The 15,381-nt window shown below is 41.6% G+C and overlaps 1 protein-coding gene across 1 annotated transcript in view; it reads left to right on the top strand.

The window, feature by feature from the left end:
- Positions 1-15,381, top strand: part of PDZD2 (PDZ domain containing 2) — a 718,708-nt gene that overhangs the window by 688,421 nt on the left and 14,906 nt on the right. The window contains 1 exon segment of the mRNA XM_029579361.1: positions 276-410. Within this exon segment, the coding sequence (XP_029435221.1) occupies positions 276-410 (135 nt within the window).

Genomic DNA, 15,381 nt, shown 5'->3' on the forward strand with positions numbered 1-15,381 from the left:
TACCATACATTGCGGGATGCAATGACATGAAATTTGTATGAAACTTTCCTCTCCTTCCCTTAAAAATTGTTTTTTTCACCATTGCGGTGGATAAAGATTTTGTTGTTTAACAGCATTCTTAAATATTGAGAGTGGTTCTCCTGATTAGAAAAAATTATATTCGAAATTGATTGAAGGGGATATTCTATTTCGAGTAATAATTAAAAAAAGGAGAGCATTAGCATTGCATGAATAGCTAAATAAAAAAAATGCTTTTGTGCTTCATCATTTGTCAGGTGTTACTGTGGACCTAAATGATGCCATATGTGTGGAACTTCTGAAGAGCTCTGCTGGCTTGGGCTTCAGCCTCGATGGAGGGAAGGCTTCTATTCACGGCGACAGGCCTCTGTTTATTAAGAGGATATTTAAAGGTACGGTGGAAGTATGTGGAATAATGTGCTTGACTTGGCAGTTTTCTCCTGCTTGTTTGGGCTTCCAGCTTGCTTATGAATCGCTTTGTTTTTAGTTATTTTAATTTTCACTATATATATTTATTGTTGTAAGCCTAACCTTGTCCGTTGATTAAACGGAAAGGTGTTTTTTAAATGCAAATTGATGATGATGATGATGACACTTGGAACCAGCTATGGCTGCAGCAGCACAAACCTTCAATTGCAGCTACCCAGGGATTTTCTTCATTTTATGTCATCCTCCTCACCCTCTTAACCCCCCTTCAAGCCTAGGCTTTGCAGCAACAGTCCTTGGGCAGAGATTTAAAAAAAAAAATTGCAGGCCATTCAAGAACCTGGTATGAGTGCATCACCAAGTCTTGGCTAGTCCTCGTTGCCATTGTGTGATTGCTGAGACTCCTTCCTGTTGGGGGGCTGTGAACATTTCTTCATCAGCATCTCCAGCCCAAGGAGCCGTAATCAAACTTAGGGAATCACATGCAGGGCTGACACTTGGTCAGCTGGTACATACAGTTCCTAAATCTGGTGACTTTGTTCATTGGATTATGTTTAATGAGATACTAAGGAATTTCTTCTTCATCAGCTATTGTTAAATATCTGGAATTGCTGTGCTGTCTGTGAAAGTGAGATCTGATCTTATAAGGAGGGTGAGCAGAATTTAGCAATGTTAATTTATCTAACCCTAGATATTTGGGAAAATTACATGCGTTGTGCATTATGTTTTCCCCAGAGTTACTTTGTCCTCAAGAACACAATAAAATTGTGAAGCGAAATTCTGTGGTGCCTTCTCACATGAAACAGTGTGCTCTTCTACCATACTTCATATCATTCTTATAAGTCCAGCTATGTAAGATAGCCAGATAAGTCTTGGTCTTATCCGGCTATCTTATTTAGCCGCATAATTAATGCTTTTAAGATTAAGTAGCAGCAAAACCGCCACTTATCTAGGTAACTTGAATATCTATTTACACGTATCTTTTACATGCACACAAATGTTGCAGGGTAGATTTAACTTATCTTATCATCTGCGCGTATATAATACAAGTATATAATAACTTGCCGTTTCCTTTCTGATAAATCAAATATAAACCAGGCAAGTATATAATAACTTTAAAAGACTAGCGTGCCTGAAGTGCCCGCTAGTCTTTTAAAGTTATCCTATACTTGCCTGGTTTATATTTGATTTATCAGAAAGGAAACGGCAAGTGAGAGAAAGAGAAAGGTGTTCAGGCTGGAAGTCACTGGCAGGCCAGTGTAATATCATGCGTGTAAAAAAGCCCCATGCCTCCTAACTGGGTGCACATTTTTTAACGTGCTCACATCCACCTCCACTGGTCGCTCGAATCAATAGGCAAATGAGCTGCCGCACTAAAAGGAACACGCAATGGATAATTTGTGCGCCCCTACCACTCTGTATCAGGCTCCCAGGAGGCGTGGCTGTGTGCGCCCACAACAGCCTGGCCAGAGCTCCCTCCCCACTCCCAGCAGGGCGGTTCCCAATTGGTCCTTTTCACTGACATTTGTCAATGAAAAGACCAGTCCCCTTTCAGGACAGCTTTCTGAAAGGGGATTGGCCCTTTCACTGACATGTGACAGTGAATGGACAAATCGGCACTGTGATGGAGTGAATAAATGAATTTTTAAGTGTCTGCATCTTTTCTCAGCAGTGGAGCCGCCTGGGCAAGCACCGCTGGAGCCCGCTACCAGGGCTGGCTGGAGGGGTAGGATTTACCTCTCTGGTTGAGCAGCAGGTGTGCTGTCCACCCTGCCATACACTTTGCCCAGAAATTCTTTGTTTTTCAAGACTTGCATGACTCTGCTTTCTGTGGTTCCTCCTACATAGTATCACGACAATACTAATAGGAAGAACCACAGAAAGCAGGATTTTTGGGTTTTTATGGTTGAGCCCTTGACCGCGACATGCCTGAATGCCAGCTCCCAGGCTGGTGTTAAATTTGCCATGTTACAATTGGTGCATTGGCCATGTGGGAATTTTTTGAATCGTGGGGTAATAGCTAATAGCCTTATCTACATGGAATTTACATGTGGTGAGCACTATTAGCTACGTGCTGATTTAGACACGTGTTTTGGACTTGCTAATTCCTGTATTGCATTGGGAGTTATTTTAGCGCATGTTAAGCAGTACACTAGCCTGAGCACACAGTACACTAGCCTGAGCACACAGTATTGCATCGGCCTGTTGTTCGGGACCACCAAAAGGTTCCACATTATCATAGGTACTATTTAACATCTATTTACAACCTCTGGGGAATACTTTAACAGCCTTAGGTGTTGTGTATTGTATATATGGTGATGATATCCAATGTTATATCTGATGCAATACTGATGGTAGTGTGCCCATGGAACATTTTAGGCACTGTTTTGCTAGTTTGAAGGGAAGGCTGACAAAAATAGGCTAATTATAAATATAAAGAAAGCAATTTTGCTGAAAATTGGTAGACATGATCCGGTAGTTAGTGGATAGTGGCTGAAGCTCGAAATCTTGGTGTAATCCTTGATATCAAACTGTGCTTAAAACCTCACATCAAGGCAGTTGCAAAGTCTGCTTTTTGAAGTTAAGTATAGTGTGGCAGCTGAAAATGAGATTTTGGATGCAGAATTAAGAACAATTACTCAGGCTCGTTATGTGTAGGTTTGCTTATTGTAATGCACTTTATTTAAGCCTACCCAAAATTATGTGAGTACTGCAATTATTCTAAAACATAGTGGCCAGAGTTATAGCTGGAACTAAATATCATGAACGCATTACACGGCTTAAAGAAACTTCACTGGTTGCTCCTACAGGAATGAGCACAGTTTAAGGTATTTACTTTTATACATAAGACTATGTATGACGAATCTTCGTGTTTAGCTGAGCTGACTAAACCATATGCAACATTCCGTAACTTGTGCTCTACAAATCAAAAGCTGCTGGAACTACCTCCTTTAAGGACTATAAATTATAGTAGATAAGGAAATCAGCTTTTTCAATAATAGGGCCAGCTTTATGGAATGCATTATAGAATGATACTCCTGTTTTTAAAAGTATGTGCATATAATTTATATATATAATTGTAACACGTGCACATAATAACCCTCAGTTTATGTATATAGTTGAATATTTTATAAAGTTGGATAATTCTGTGCTTTTTGCTTCCATATGAAAATGTGTACTTGTATGTATACTTGCATGTACTAGTTCACCAAACCTCCAACAGTTAACCCAGACCCTTCAGCAGTTCATCCAATCCTCTACCAATTGCCCGAGAACCCCCCTCCTAAAAAAGTGCACATAAAACAAGATGTCAGATTTAACTTCCATGAGTGCAATAGCAGGTGTAAAAGCATCTGCACGTTTAACATATGTGTGTACTCCGTTTACAAAATATGTGAATGCTCGTGCATTTCTGACCTCACTCTGGAATGCCCTCAAAATGGCCTCTCTTTCCGCTCATATTTCTCTGCATGGCAGCAGCTGTACACATGTGCTCCTGGCCTCATGAAAATGTGCTAGGCCCACACAAAAGTAACTTAAGCATGTAAAAGCAATAAAAGTATGGAATCTAGGGGTAATAACTGACCCTGAGCTAAACATGAAACAACACATCTCACAGAAATTAAAAGAAGGCTACGCCAAACTAATGACCCTGAGAACACTGAAACCCCTGCTAACGCTAAACAATTTTCGCACAGTTCTACAGGCAATGATATTTGCAAGCACAGACTATTGTAACTCCCTGCTATTAGGCCTACCTCAATCTGCGATTAGACCACTGCAAATATTGCAAAATTCCACTACTAGAATTTTGACTGGCAAAAAAAAAAAGTGACTACATTACAGGAACACTTGCTGAACTACACTGGCTTCCAATTGAACAAAGAATACAGTATAAGGCACTGTGTATAATTCATAAACTAATCCACGATGAAAAAGCCGACTGGCTTAACACAGCACTGCGCATACATGTTCCGCACAAAAACCTGAGATCTGCTAATAAGGCTCTACTAACTGTCCCCTCTCCTAAATCAGCACACCTCACGCAAGTAAGGGAAAGAGCACTGTCACTGACTGGTCCTGTGCTATGGAACACTATGCCACTCGCAATAAGGCTGCAGAGAAATTTGAAAATATTCAGAACTAACCTGAAAACTTGGCTCTTTAAACAAGCGTTTTATAAAGACAAAGAGAAGGAGAAAAACAGTTGATAGATAAGGACGCACCAAGCAAGCAGTTGTTGTTTTTAACCTACAAATGCATATTAATGTTAGATTTGAACCGCTTAACAGTTTCCTAACCAACATATAGGCTAACTTAAACACATAGTTTATCATATTAAAATATGTTACCGTACTATGATGGCACATGTTTAATTTGTAATCTATACCACTTATAATTTTCTTTATCATGCCTTTCTGTAAATCGTTGTGATGGTTATCTAACTTAACGACGGTATAGAAGAGTTTTTAAATAAAATAAATTAAATATCCCAATTTTACATGCACAAATGCCACATAAATCTTTGAAAATTAGCCTCTGTCTGCTTGAGATGATATTTAATTGCTGGGTAAACGTGTTCTGAAGGGTTGTCATCTTTTCACATCACCAAAGTTGGTTCCAATTTCTCAAATCCATTTTCAGAATACTCTGGATGCAGCTCTGCATGCCTCAGTGTCATAGTAATGTAGCTAGGATTAGAACCTGCACAAATATTTTCCCAGTTGTCATCTTAGGAATTTTGTAGGTGGGGTTTTTTTGTATATTCTGCATCTCCCCAGCTTTTGGGCTGTTCTCTTTTTGGGATGGGTCTCGAGTATAATTTGCCACTGAACCCATGCAGAAGCCAGAAGTTTGGGGCACAAGGTTAGAAGTGAGTTAGTGATGCAGTGAAGATATCAATCCTAGATCTCACAGTGAAGAGAAAGGGGCTTTGAGGAGGTGATTTTCAGTAGTTCCTCAAGGTCTAGTCAAGTGAAGAAGTTTTGTAGACTGGGTCAATAACTTTTAAACCAGCGCTCAGGCACACGTGTGCACTTTCGTCAGCCCACACCCAGGGACACAGTCATTTTATAACATACGTGAGTATATGCACTCACATTATAAAATAGCTTAAACGTGCGCACATGAGCATGCAATTTTAAGTGGACGTGAGCCTGCGCACGCAAATGCCGCTTCTACTGCAGAAGTGGGTGGATTTTAAAAGCCACATTCACTGACGCCAGTTAAGAGTTTTTGAGGATTTTGACACTGATTTTGGGATATTTTGGAGTAGCTCCTGGCTGAGAATGAGGACCCCCCAAGGACGGAAGGACTCGAAGCCTATTTTTTCATCTTGCGCCCAATTAACAGCAAGGTGGATGACAAATTGAAGTTTTATGAGTGTTTTTGATAAGTGTTTTTCGAGATTCAATATATTTTGAAGCTAGAAAGGTTTTCCCATCACCCTTGGCATATATTGGAACTGGAGGAGAACTTTCTACCTTTTTTGGGGAAGGCATTTTAGACCAGGACACAGTTGAGAGAAGGAGAGTCATCAAAAGAGGCCCTATGGACAGAGAACCCTGTTTTTTTCATGACTTCTATTTTACTCATTTTATTTACGATTTTGGAACCATTTCCTGAATTTTTCAAAGTTAAGTAAACCTTTTTGTTATTTGAACACCAATCTGGGACTCTTAGTCCCTTTTGGATCAACTGATCCCCTCACTGTGAGTCTTGATAAGAGAGAGTGACTGTGCAGCCTGGTCACCCCCCCCCCCCCCCCCCCCCCCACAGCACCCAGGGCCCCAGAAGCTCAGGTCTTCTCCCCACTGGAAAACCCCAGCCCAAAAGGCTGAAGTTTGGTACAAGAGCATTTTAGAAATCAGGGAGAGTAACGACTGCCCTGAGACTGCATCAAGGACCCTCCAGAGAGAGGGGTTACAATAACATAATAGATGATGTGGAAAAAGATCAACTGGCCATCCAATCTACTGACCTAAAGGTCCATTGAGGGTGACTAAAATGAGAAAGGGGATGGAACAAGTCCCACATGAAGAAAGACTAAAGAGATGAGGCTGCCAGGTTCTTATGGCCTGGATTGGCCACTGTTGGAAACAGGATGCTGGGCTTGATGGACCCTTGGTCTGACCCAGTATGGCATTTTCTTATGTTCTTATTAGGCCTCTTCAGCTTGGAGATGAGATGACTGAGGGGAGATATGATAGTGGTCTATAAAGTGAGTGGAATGGAGCAAGAAAACGTTAATCGGTTGTTTACTCTTTCAAAAAGTACAAAGAATGGGGATGCACAGTGAAGTTACTAGGTAATACATTTAACACTTATAAGAGAAAATATTTTTTTACTCAATGCATAATTTAGCTCTGGAATTCGTTGCCAGAGAATGTGGTGAAAGCTGTTAGTGTAGCTGCATTTAAAAAAGGTTTGGACAAGTTCCTGGAGAAAAAGTCCATTAACAATAATTAAGGTAGAGTTGTAGAAGTCCACTGCTTATTCTTGGGATAAGCAGTGGACTTGAAAGGGAGTAGATAGCTTGAAATCTATCTACTCCCTTGGGATCCTGCCAGGGTCATGTGCCCTGGATTGGCCCCTGTTGGAAACAGGATACTGGGCTTGATGGACCCTTGGTCTGACCCAGTATGGCATTTTCTTATGATCCATTAGTCTTCTGTGCAGAATTCAAAGTGAGTTCTCTTAACTTTACCATTACAGATGGCTTCTTTACCTGTTGGAAATTGCCTTATCTAGGGGAAGTGCTTGAAACACATCATTGTTCCATTTATGTAGTGAGCTGGTTAGTATATCATCTTCAGTAGAACTGCAAAGGAAAATATATAAAAGGGTTAAAGACATTCTTCACTTACACAAGTTCCTTAGAGCAATGTCAACAGCCGAATCCACTGACACATCAGCATTTTTTTCACACACAATAAATAGACATTTTTCTGTGAGACTTCATACTTTTCTTTAATTTACTGGGAAGACAACCTGCTTTGACCATCATGTGAGAGGAGCTCTCTAATCATAAAAATTCCTTTTGAATATCATTTGTCAAAGATATTAGCAAGCCCTGCTTCAGTTTTCAAATTACCTCATAAAGGCAGAAATGCAGAGCTGTGTGGCTCTAACTTCAAGAAAAACCTCACAGCTTTCCGGGTCTGTCTCCCTGTTTTTATCAAAATATTTCTGCTTTCTTTACCTAGTAACACAGATATGGCATACAAAATATTTTTCAGGCTTGTTGTGAGGCCACTACTTGTAGGGGACAATATGTTTGACATTCTGCCAACCAGTCTCTTGCATGCCTAATCAAACAGGCTAGATTGTATTTTTTAAAATCTAGAAATGCAAGGCCCACATTTTCATGTGAGGCTGTTAATATCTTTAAGGCAATCTTAAGATGCTTTCCTTTCCTCATAGATTTGACATATCATGCTGTTAAAATGCAGCATCTGAAGGGAATATAAAAATTTTGGCAAAATAATTATCTTAATCTAATAGACTCTTCCTGTTGTAGATATGCCGAGACTGTTCCACTGGTTCAACCTTTTTCAAGCTTCTTAAGCAATCTAGTCATATTCAAAGAATTTAACTGTTCTACAAGCCTAGAAACAAGCAGTTGTAGATATTTACTTGTCCCTCTAATCCAGGAATCCCTAAACTTGGTCTTCAAAGGCCACAACGCAGTTGGATGTCCACAATTAATATGCATAAGGTATCTTTACTTAGAGTGGAGGCAGTGCATGCAAATAGATCTCATGCATATTCGTTGTGAAAATCCTGAAAACTCTACTGGATTGTGGCCTTCAAGAACTGAGTTTGGGGACCTCTGCTGTAGTTCATTCCAAATAAGACTGTTAGGGTCCCCAGCCGCAGGAGACCACAGCTGGGCCCCCTCATCTGGACGGGCAGGAAGCCCATGCCAGTAATCCCCCGTTACCTTCTCCTCTCGCCAGACACCGCAGCCACAGCCTGCTCTTGCAGCGGTCCCACATTGCCGATGCTCTCCTCTTTGCCTGGCCCCTAGGCATATGCGCGTGCTGCTTCACCGAATTTAAAGGACCAGCGGCAGGAAAACCCTCTCATTACGTGGAGATGACGTCAGACACCCTGGGTATTTATACCCAGTCCTGCCACCACCACTTCACCTCAGGGAACGGGTCCTGCTCTGTATTTGAGTGCAAGTTCTGCATACCGGTTCCTTGTTCCTGATCCAGTATTCCTGCCCTTGCTCTTTGTTCCTGATCCAGCATTCCTGCCTTTGGATTGATCTCCTGGTTCTGGCCCTGCCTGCCTGACTCCACTTGACCTCCGTCTGCCTGCCCTCTGCTTGGTATCTGACTCTGCTTGACCTCTGCCTGCCCTGACCTCCAGCCTGTTTCTCCGGCTATGCCTGTTCGCTGCCCGTCCTGACCTCTGGCCTGCCCTTGGTTCCGCTCGTCTGCTGCCTGCCTTGACTTCTGCCTGCTCAATGCTGCCTCAGCCTTCTCCTCTGACTCCATGCCTCGAGAGACCCCACCTAAGTCCTGCCGGCCCCAGTACCCAAGGGCTCAACCTGCGGGGAACGAGGGCCGGTATAGTTGAAGCTCCAGTGGGTCTTCTCTGCCCATTCCGCCTACCGAAGGCGAGGACGATCAGGAGTCTCCTCCTGGTGGTAGCGCCAACCTCATCTCGGCTCAAGGGTCCACACCCTTAACAGAAACGTTCCACTTAAGGTGTTTTTTTTCCCATATATTTTCTAAGGGTTAGAGCCTCAGAATTATACAAATTTATTTTAAAGCTGGAAAATTGTCCAAATTCTTTATTACATCATGGGGTGAATTTTCAAAACATTGGGGTAGATTTTAAAAGAAGCACGTGCAGCCTACATGTGCGCTTGCTACCCAGCGCGCACACATGTACGCCCGATTTTATAACATGCGCTCGATTGTTATAAAATCCGGGGTCGGTGCACGCAAGGGGGTGCACAATTGTGCACCTTGCGTGCGCTGAACTGCGCTGCCTTCCTCCGTTCTCTCCCAGGCCGCTTCGAAATCGGAGCAGCCTGGAAGGGGGGAACTTCCCTTCCCCCTAACCTAACCTTCCCACCCCTTCCCCTAACCTTCCCCCCCCCCCAGCTCTACTCTAAACCCCCCGACTCTTGTCTTACCTTTGCGCCTGCCGACAGCCTGCCAGCACACGATCCTCCGACACAGCAGCAATGGCCGCTGTGTTGGAGGCCTCTGGCCCAGCCCCCGGACCGCCCCGCCCCCGGACCACCCCTTTTATAATGCCCTGGGACTTACATGCATCCCGGGGCTTTATGCACATCATCGGGCCTTTTAAAAATAGGCCCGGCATGTGTAACCCTTTTAAAATCCGGCCCATTACGTGCATAAAAATTCGCATATATGCTCATAAAGTAGCATCTGCTTGCATATTCTGTATTTTATAAAACTTGAAAATATGCGCATATTTTTACTTTTGCACACACATATACAGTCTAAGGTTGTTCCTGCGCAAGGCCAACACTTTTGCAGTTAAGTTGCTATTTTAAAAAACACCTGCCAATTATCTACCATAAGTAATATTGAATATCCTTACACATGTTATCCCCTATGCTTAATAACAGTTTGTACTTTGCATCCCTTGTTTAACCCCCCTTATCCCTGTAACCTTATTTTGTAAACAGTTATGATGGCATTATTTTGATGTTTCCGAATGACGGTATATAAAACTCATTAAATACATAATAAACATATTTATTTATTTAATACAGACTGGGTGGGAGATCTGGGTGAACTGGAGGAAGATCAGGCTGAAGAACCAGGAAGGTCTTGATGACCTGGAGAAAGACTGGGTGAACTGGTGGACTAACTGGTAAACTGGTTAATTTCATTTACAGGCATATGCTTTAAAATGGACCGACTTGTGCACATCAGGATTTACGCAAGTAAATCCTACTTTACTTTTGTAAGTAAAATATAGGTGCATATATTTAGGAAAGGAGTGTGCGTTCAATGCATTGAATGTATTCACGCATATGCTGTGGGGTAGGGATATGTGTATTTTATAAAATGTATTTATTTATTTAAAATTATTTATAGCCCGTGCCTCCAAGGTTCAGGGCAAGTAACAATATTACATACATAAAAACAATAGTAAGGTAAAAACAGACAATAAAATCTTGACTCTAGACAGTTTCCACTTATTAAATTTAGTTCCTGCAGGAAACAGTAAGTCTGAGATGGTAAGAGCTTTATTAAGGAGAAGCGGTCTGACACGGAGTGTAAACAGTGAGAAAGGAACCGTGCTTGCTAACAGGATGAGTGAGTGCTTGTTGTTGACGAGGAGAGCGTAATTGTGAATGAGTTTTGGAGATTTTTTAAACTCCTTTATGTCAGACAAACCATGAAGCTGTTGCGGGAGAGAGTTCCAAAGGTACGGGCCGGCAACAAAGAAGGCTCTTTCATGCATACTTGACAACCTAACTCATGCAGGGAGAGGATTTCTAATAAGGATTGGGAAGCTGAATGGAGAGAGCTTGTAGGGATGTAGAATTTAAGGATGCGGATCCAAGGAGACTTAATGTGGTGTAATATGCTTATATCAATCGTGCGCATTATAAAATACTTGCGTAGATCTGCTCACGGCCATATACTCATTTATTTGAAAGCTATCCTCCCTGGAATTTCTCTAGCTCAGAAGGAAATAATAGTATGTGGCCAGCAAACATTGCTAATTAGTTGCATATAACAATCCTGTTGAAGTCTCTTGATGCCCTCAAAATAATAACAAGCAGCTAGGAGTAGCCTGGTGTTTAGAGAAGCAGGCTGCAAACCAGAAAAGTCAGTGTTCAAATCCCACTGCCACTCCTTGTGATCCTGGGCAAGTCTTTTCACCCTCCATGTGACCTAGGTCCAGCTCCCAGACCTTGTCCCAGTCATGTGAATGGGGCAAGGTAGGTTGGTGCCTTTCTGAAAAGTGGCACCCCGGGCCCCATCACCTTTCTAAGGTTTAGGGGTGCAGGAGGAGAGGAGGGTGGTGGGTACCACTGGACATAAATGATTTCATTGTACATTTGGGGAGTGGGGGAGGTATTGGGGGTTCACTATACCCCCAAAGATTTGGTTTGAACATTAGCGTGGGAAGAGAGGGGTGATCTTGCAACCCATATTTCTATGGAAAAGGAGGGGTGGGGACATTATATTTAATAAAGATAGGGTTGGAGGGTTGGGGAGGGACCGTCATCATGCGAGGATTTAGATTTTTTTTTAAGAAACATGATGGCAAAAAACCCCGTTTGGCCCATCCAGTCTGTCCATCTGTCCAATTAATTTAGGATTATAATTCTCATCACTTCCTGAGAGATCCCCTGTACTTATCTCATGCTTTCTTGAATTCAGATACTGTTTTTTGTCTCCATCACTTCCACTAGGAGGCTGTTCCACACATCCAACACCCTCTCTGCAAAGAAATATTTCCTAAGATTACTCCTGAATCTACCCCCTTTCACCCTCATCCCATGACCCCTCATTTTAGAGCCTTCTTTCCATTGAAAAAGGCTCACTTCCTATGCATGGAAACCTTTGGGATATTTTAATGTCTCTATCATGTGTCCCCAGTGATGTCAAACTCCAGTCCTCAAGTGCCACAAACAGGCCAGGTTTTCATGATATCTACAATGAATATGCATGAGAAAGATTTTCATGCACGGTCTCCATTGTATGCAAATTTATCTCATGCATGTTCAAAGTGGATATCCTGAAAACCTGGCCTGTTTGTGGCACTTGAGGACTGGAGCTCACCATCACTGCTCTAGGATATACATGTTTAAATCTTTAAGTTTATCCCCATGTGCTTTAGAATGAAGGCCACTAACCATTTTAGTAGCCACCCTCTGGACCGACTCCATGCTGTTTATATCTTTTTGCAGGTGTGGTCTCCAAAATTGTACACAGTATTCCAAGGGAGTTCCCACCAGGGACCAATACAAGGGCAATATTACCTCCCATTTTTTGCTGATCATTCCTCTCCCTATGCAACCAAGCATTTTTCTCCCTTTTACCATCACTTTATCCACCTGTTGGGCAACCTTAAGATCATCAGATACAATTATCCAAAGATCCTTTGTGCTTAGAAGAATTTCTCCTTCAATATTGTACCTATCCCTTGCATCTTTGCATCCTAAATGTATTACTTTGCATTTTTTTGCATTAAATCCTTAGCTACCAGACCTTAGACCATTCTTCGAGCTTCACTAGATTCAGTCTCATGTTTTCCACTCCTTTCTGGCTGTCTACCCTGTTACAGATTTTGGTATCATGGGCTAAAAGACAAACCTTTCCTGACAATCCTTCCGTTATGTCACTTACAAAAAATGTTGAAAAGAACCGGTCCAAGGACCGATCTCCGAGTCACACTGCTAGTAACAATCTCCTCCTGAGAGAAAACTCCATTTACTACTACCCTTTGTCACCTCCCACCCCAGTCACTCTAGCACCCATACCAAGGACACACAATTTATGTATAAGTCTTCTGTGCAGAACCATGCCAGAGGCCTTGCTGAAATCCAGGTACACTACATGTAGCACTCTTTCTTGAGCTAACTCTCTTGTCACCCAAAGAAATTGATCAGATTAGTTTGACAGGATTCACCTCTGGTAAGACCATGCTGCCTCAAATCTTGCAATCCATTGAATTTCAAAAATTGCATTATCCTCTGTTTTAGCAGTGATTTCACTACTTTGCTCACTGACGTTTAGGTCCCAGCCTCCTCACTTCCACTTTTATGAATAGGAACCACATCCGCCCTTTTCCTGTCCTCCGGAACTATTCCAGACTCTAAAGAAGCATTGAAAAAGTCAGCCAGAGGAGCTGACAGGTCATCTCTAAGTTCCCATAGTACCTTCAGATTTATTTTATTTATTTTTATTTATTTAGTGATTTTTTTATATACCGCGGCACGTTAATAACATCACCTGATGTATCCCATCTGGCCCCAGAACCTTATCTACTTTAAGTTTAATTAGCTCCTCACGAACACATTTTTGGGTGTCGTGGCCGCCTCTAATAGTGGCCCCAGGGAGAGAAGGGGGATCAGCCTTGACTTCCGCTCAACCTTTTCTTATTGGTGCTGGATTTTTTGGTAACAGCTTGGCCCTTTTTTGGTAACAGCATGGCCCTTTAAGGTGATGGTGGTCCCATGAGGTTGAGGCTGCCACATTGTAATGAATCATGGTGAAACCCTCCCACGCAAAAAAAATTGTGGCTTAGTGCATCTAGGTTTTAGAATATAAGCCCTCTTGAGATAGAGAAATACCTACAGTACCTGAATGTAATCCACTTTGAAAGTGCCTGGAAAAAAACCCCAGAATTTAAATAAATAAATAAAATAATATAAAAAGGAGCTAAGAGCATGGGCAATGTTGGCACTTTGATCTAGCAAAGGGAAAATCCTCTGATATCACTAACTGATCCCTCCAAGTGCTTGAGGCCTTTATATAAGAGGGTAATTCTATCCATAATTTATCTTATGAATCCACTTTTAGTCAGTGTATCTAATACCCAGACAAAAGCCTTTTTGATATCTAGATCAACCAGCATAGGCCATGTCCCAAATACCTGAGTATATTCAAAAGGTTCTGATATTAACTGTGGATTGATGCTCTTTAAAAATGGATGTTTTTCTTTTTAATGGGTGACCATATACCTGGAACATTGAAAGAAATCATTTTGAAGGTGTACATCCAGGCACAAGGTATTTAGTAATCTGTAGTGTTTTTTAAGCCAGAATCATATTCTCTGATGCCTCCCATCCTAGACATTATACAACAAATTTTAGATTTCCTGCAAGAAGGAAAACTCTACACTAGGACCTTGCAGATCACCTAGTCCTGGAATTTCCTGTCCATGCTGCCCCTAAACCAAGTATGTCCCTCTGCAATTGTATATTTATATCAGAAACACCCCAGAATTGCAAACATTTGTAAAAAGAAAGAAGCCACTAAGTCTTAAGAAGCGGTATATCCTTTTGGATGGCTATGCTTCCACATTTTTATGCATAAACCACGTGCCATCAGTTTAGAGCAAGAGTCACAGAGCTCTGTAAGTAGCTCGCTTCTTGTGTGTATGTATATATATATATATTTATTTAAACATTTTTATATTCTGCCTGTCACAATTACTGCTGTCCTAAGTGGATTACAGTACAACAGATACATGATTCAGTCACATACGATGATAAATATAAAATAATGGCAGTAAATCATCGAAAAATGGAAATACAGTTCAAAATTCAGCAAATGCTTGTTGGAGAATCTAAGATGGTAACTTTAAAACAAGTGTGCACATGGCCCATATACTTGCATATGTGAGCACAAGCACAAATGCATGAGTTTTAATTTGTCCCTACAGTTGTGCGCATATTTTATAAAATACGCCTGTTTGCATTTATGTGTTTTTCTCATTTTAAGCATTTGCATGAGGAAATGTTGTTCACGTCAGCTTTTACACTTGCAAATCAGCACATTTTATATTATGTACGGGTGAAGGAAATGACCAGTTTTATCAATTAGTCCTCCAGTTTGCCCAGGCTATCGCTAGGTCATCAAAACCCTCTGGGTATTCAGCTTGCACTTCCCCCAGTTTGCCCTGACCCTTCACCCAGTCAGTATTTGGCTATAAAGAGTTTTATTCTAACTTGCACCTGATAAATAGCAGAAATAAGTATATGCAGGTAACAGGCGTAAATGTGCTGCATTTGCAGGTTAAAAAATTGCAACTTATGTGTGTAAATTTTGCCCCCAACCCAGAACACCCCTGACCTTCCCCTACCTGCCCCATTTTTACACAAGCAAATGTATTCACACAACTTATGTGCCAAGTTTATAAAATAGTACTTATGCGAATATGCAATATTTGCATACCCATTTGCTATTTTGTGCGCATGCATCT

The sequence above is a fragment of the Rhinatrema bivittatum genome, chromosome 1, assembly GCF_901001135.1.
Source record: "Rhinatrema bivittatum chromosome 1, aRhiBiv1.1, whole genome shotgun sequence".
Classification (NCBI taxonomy): domain Eukaryota; kingdom Metazoa; phylum Chordata; class Amphibia; order Gymnophiona; family Rhinatrematidae; genus Rhinatrema; species Rhinatrema bivittatum.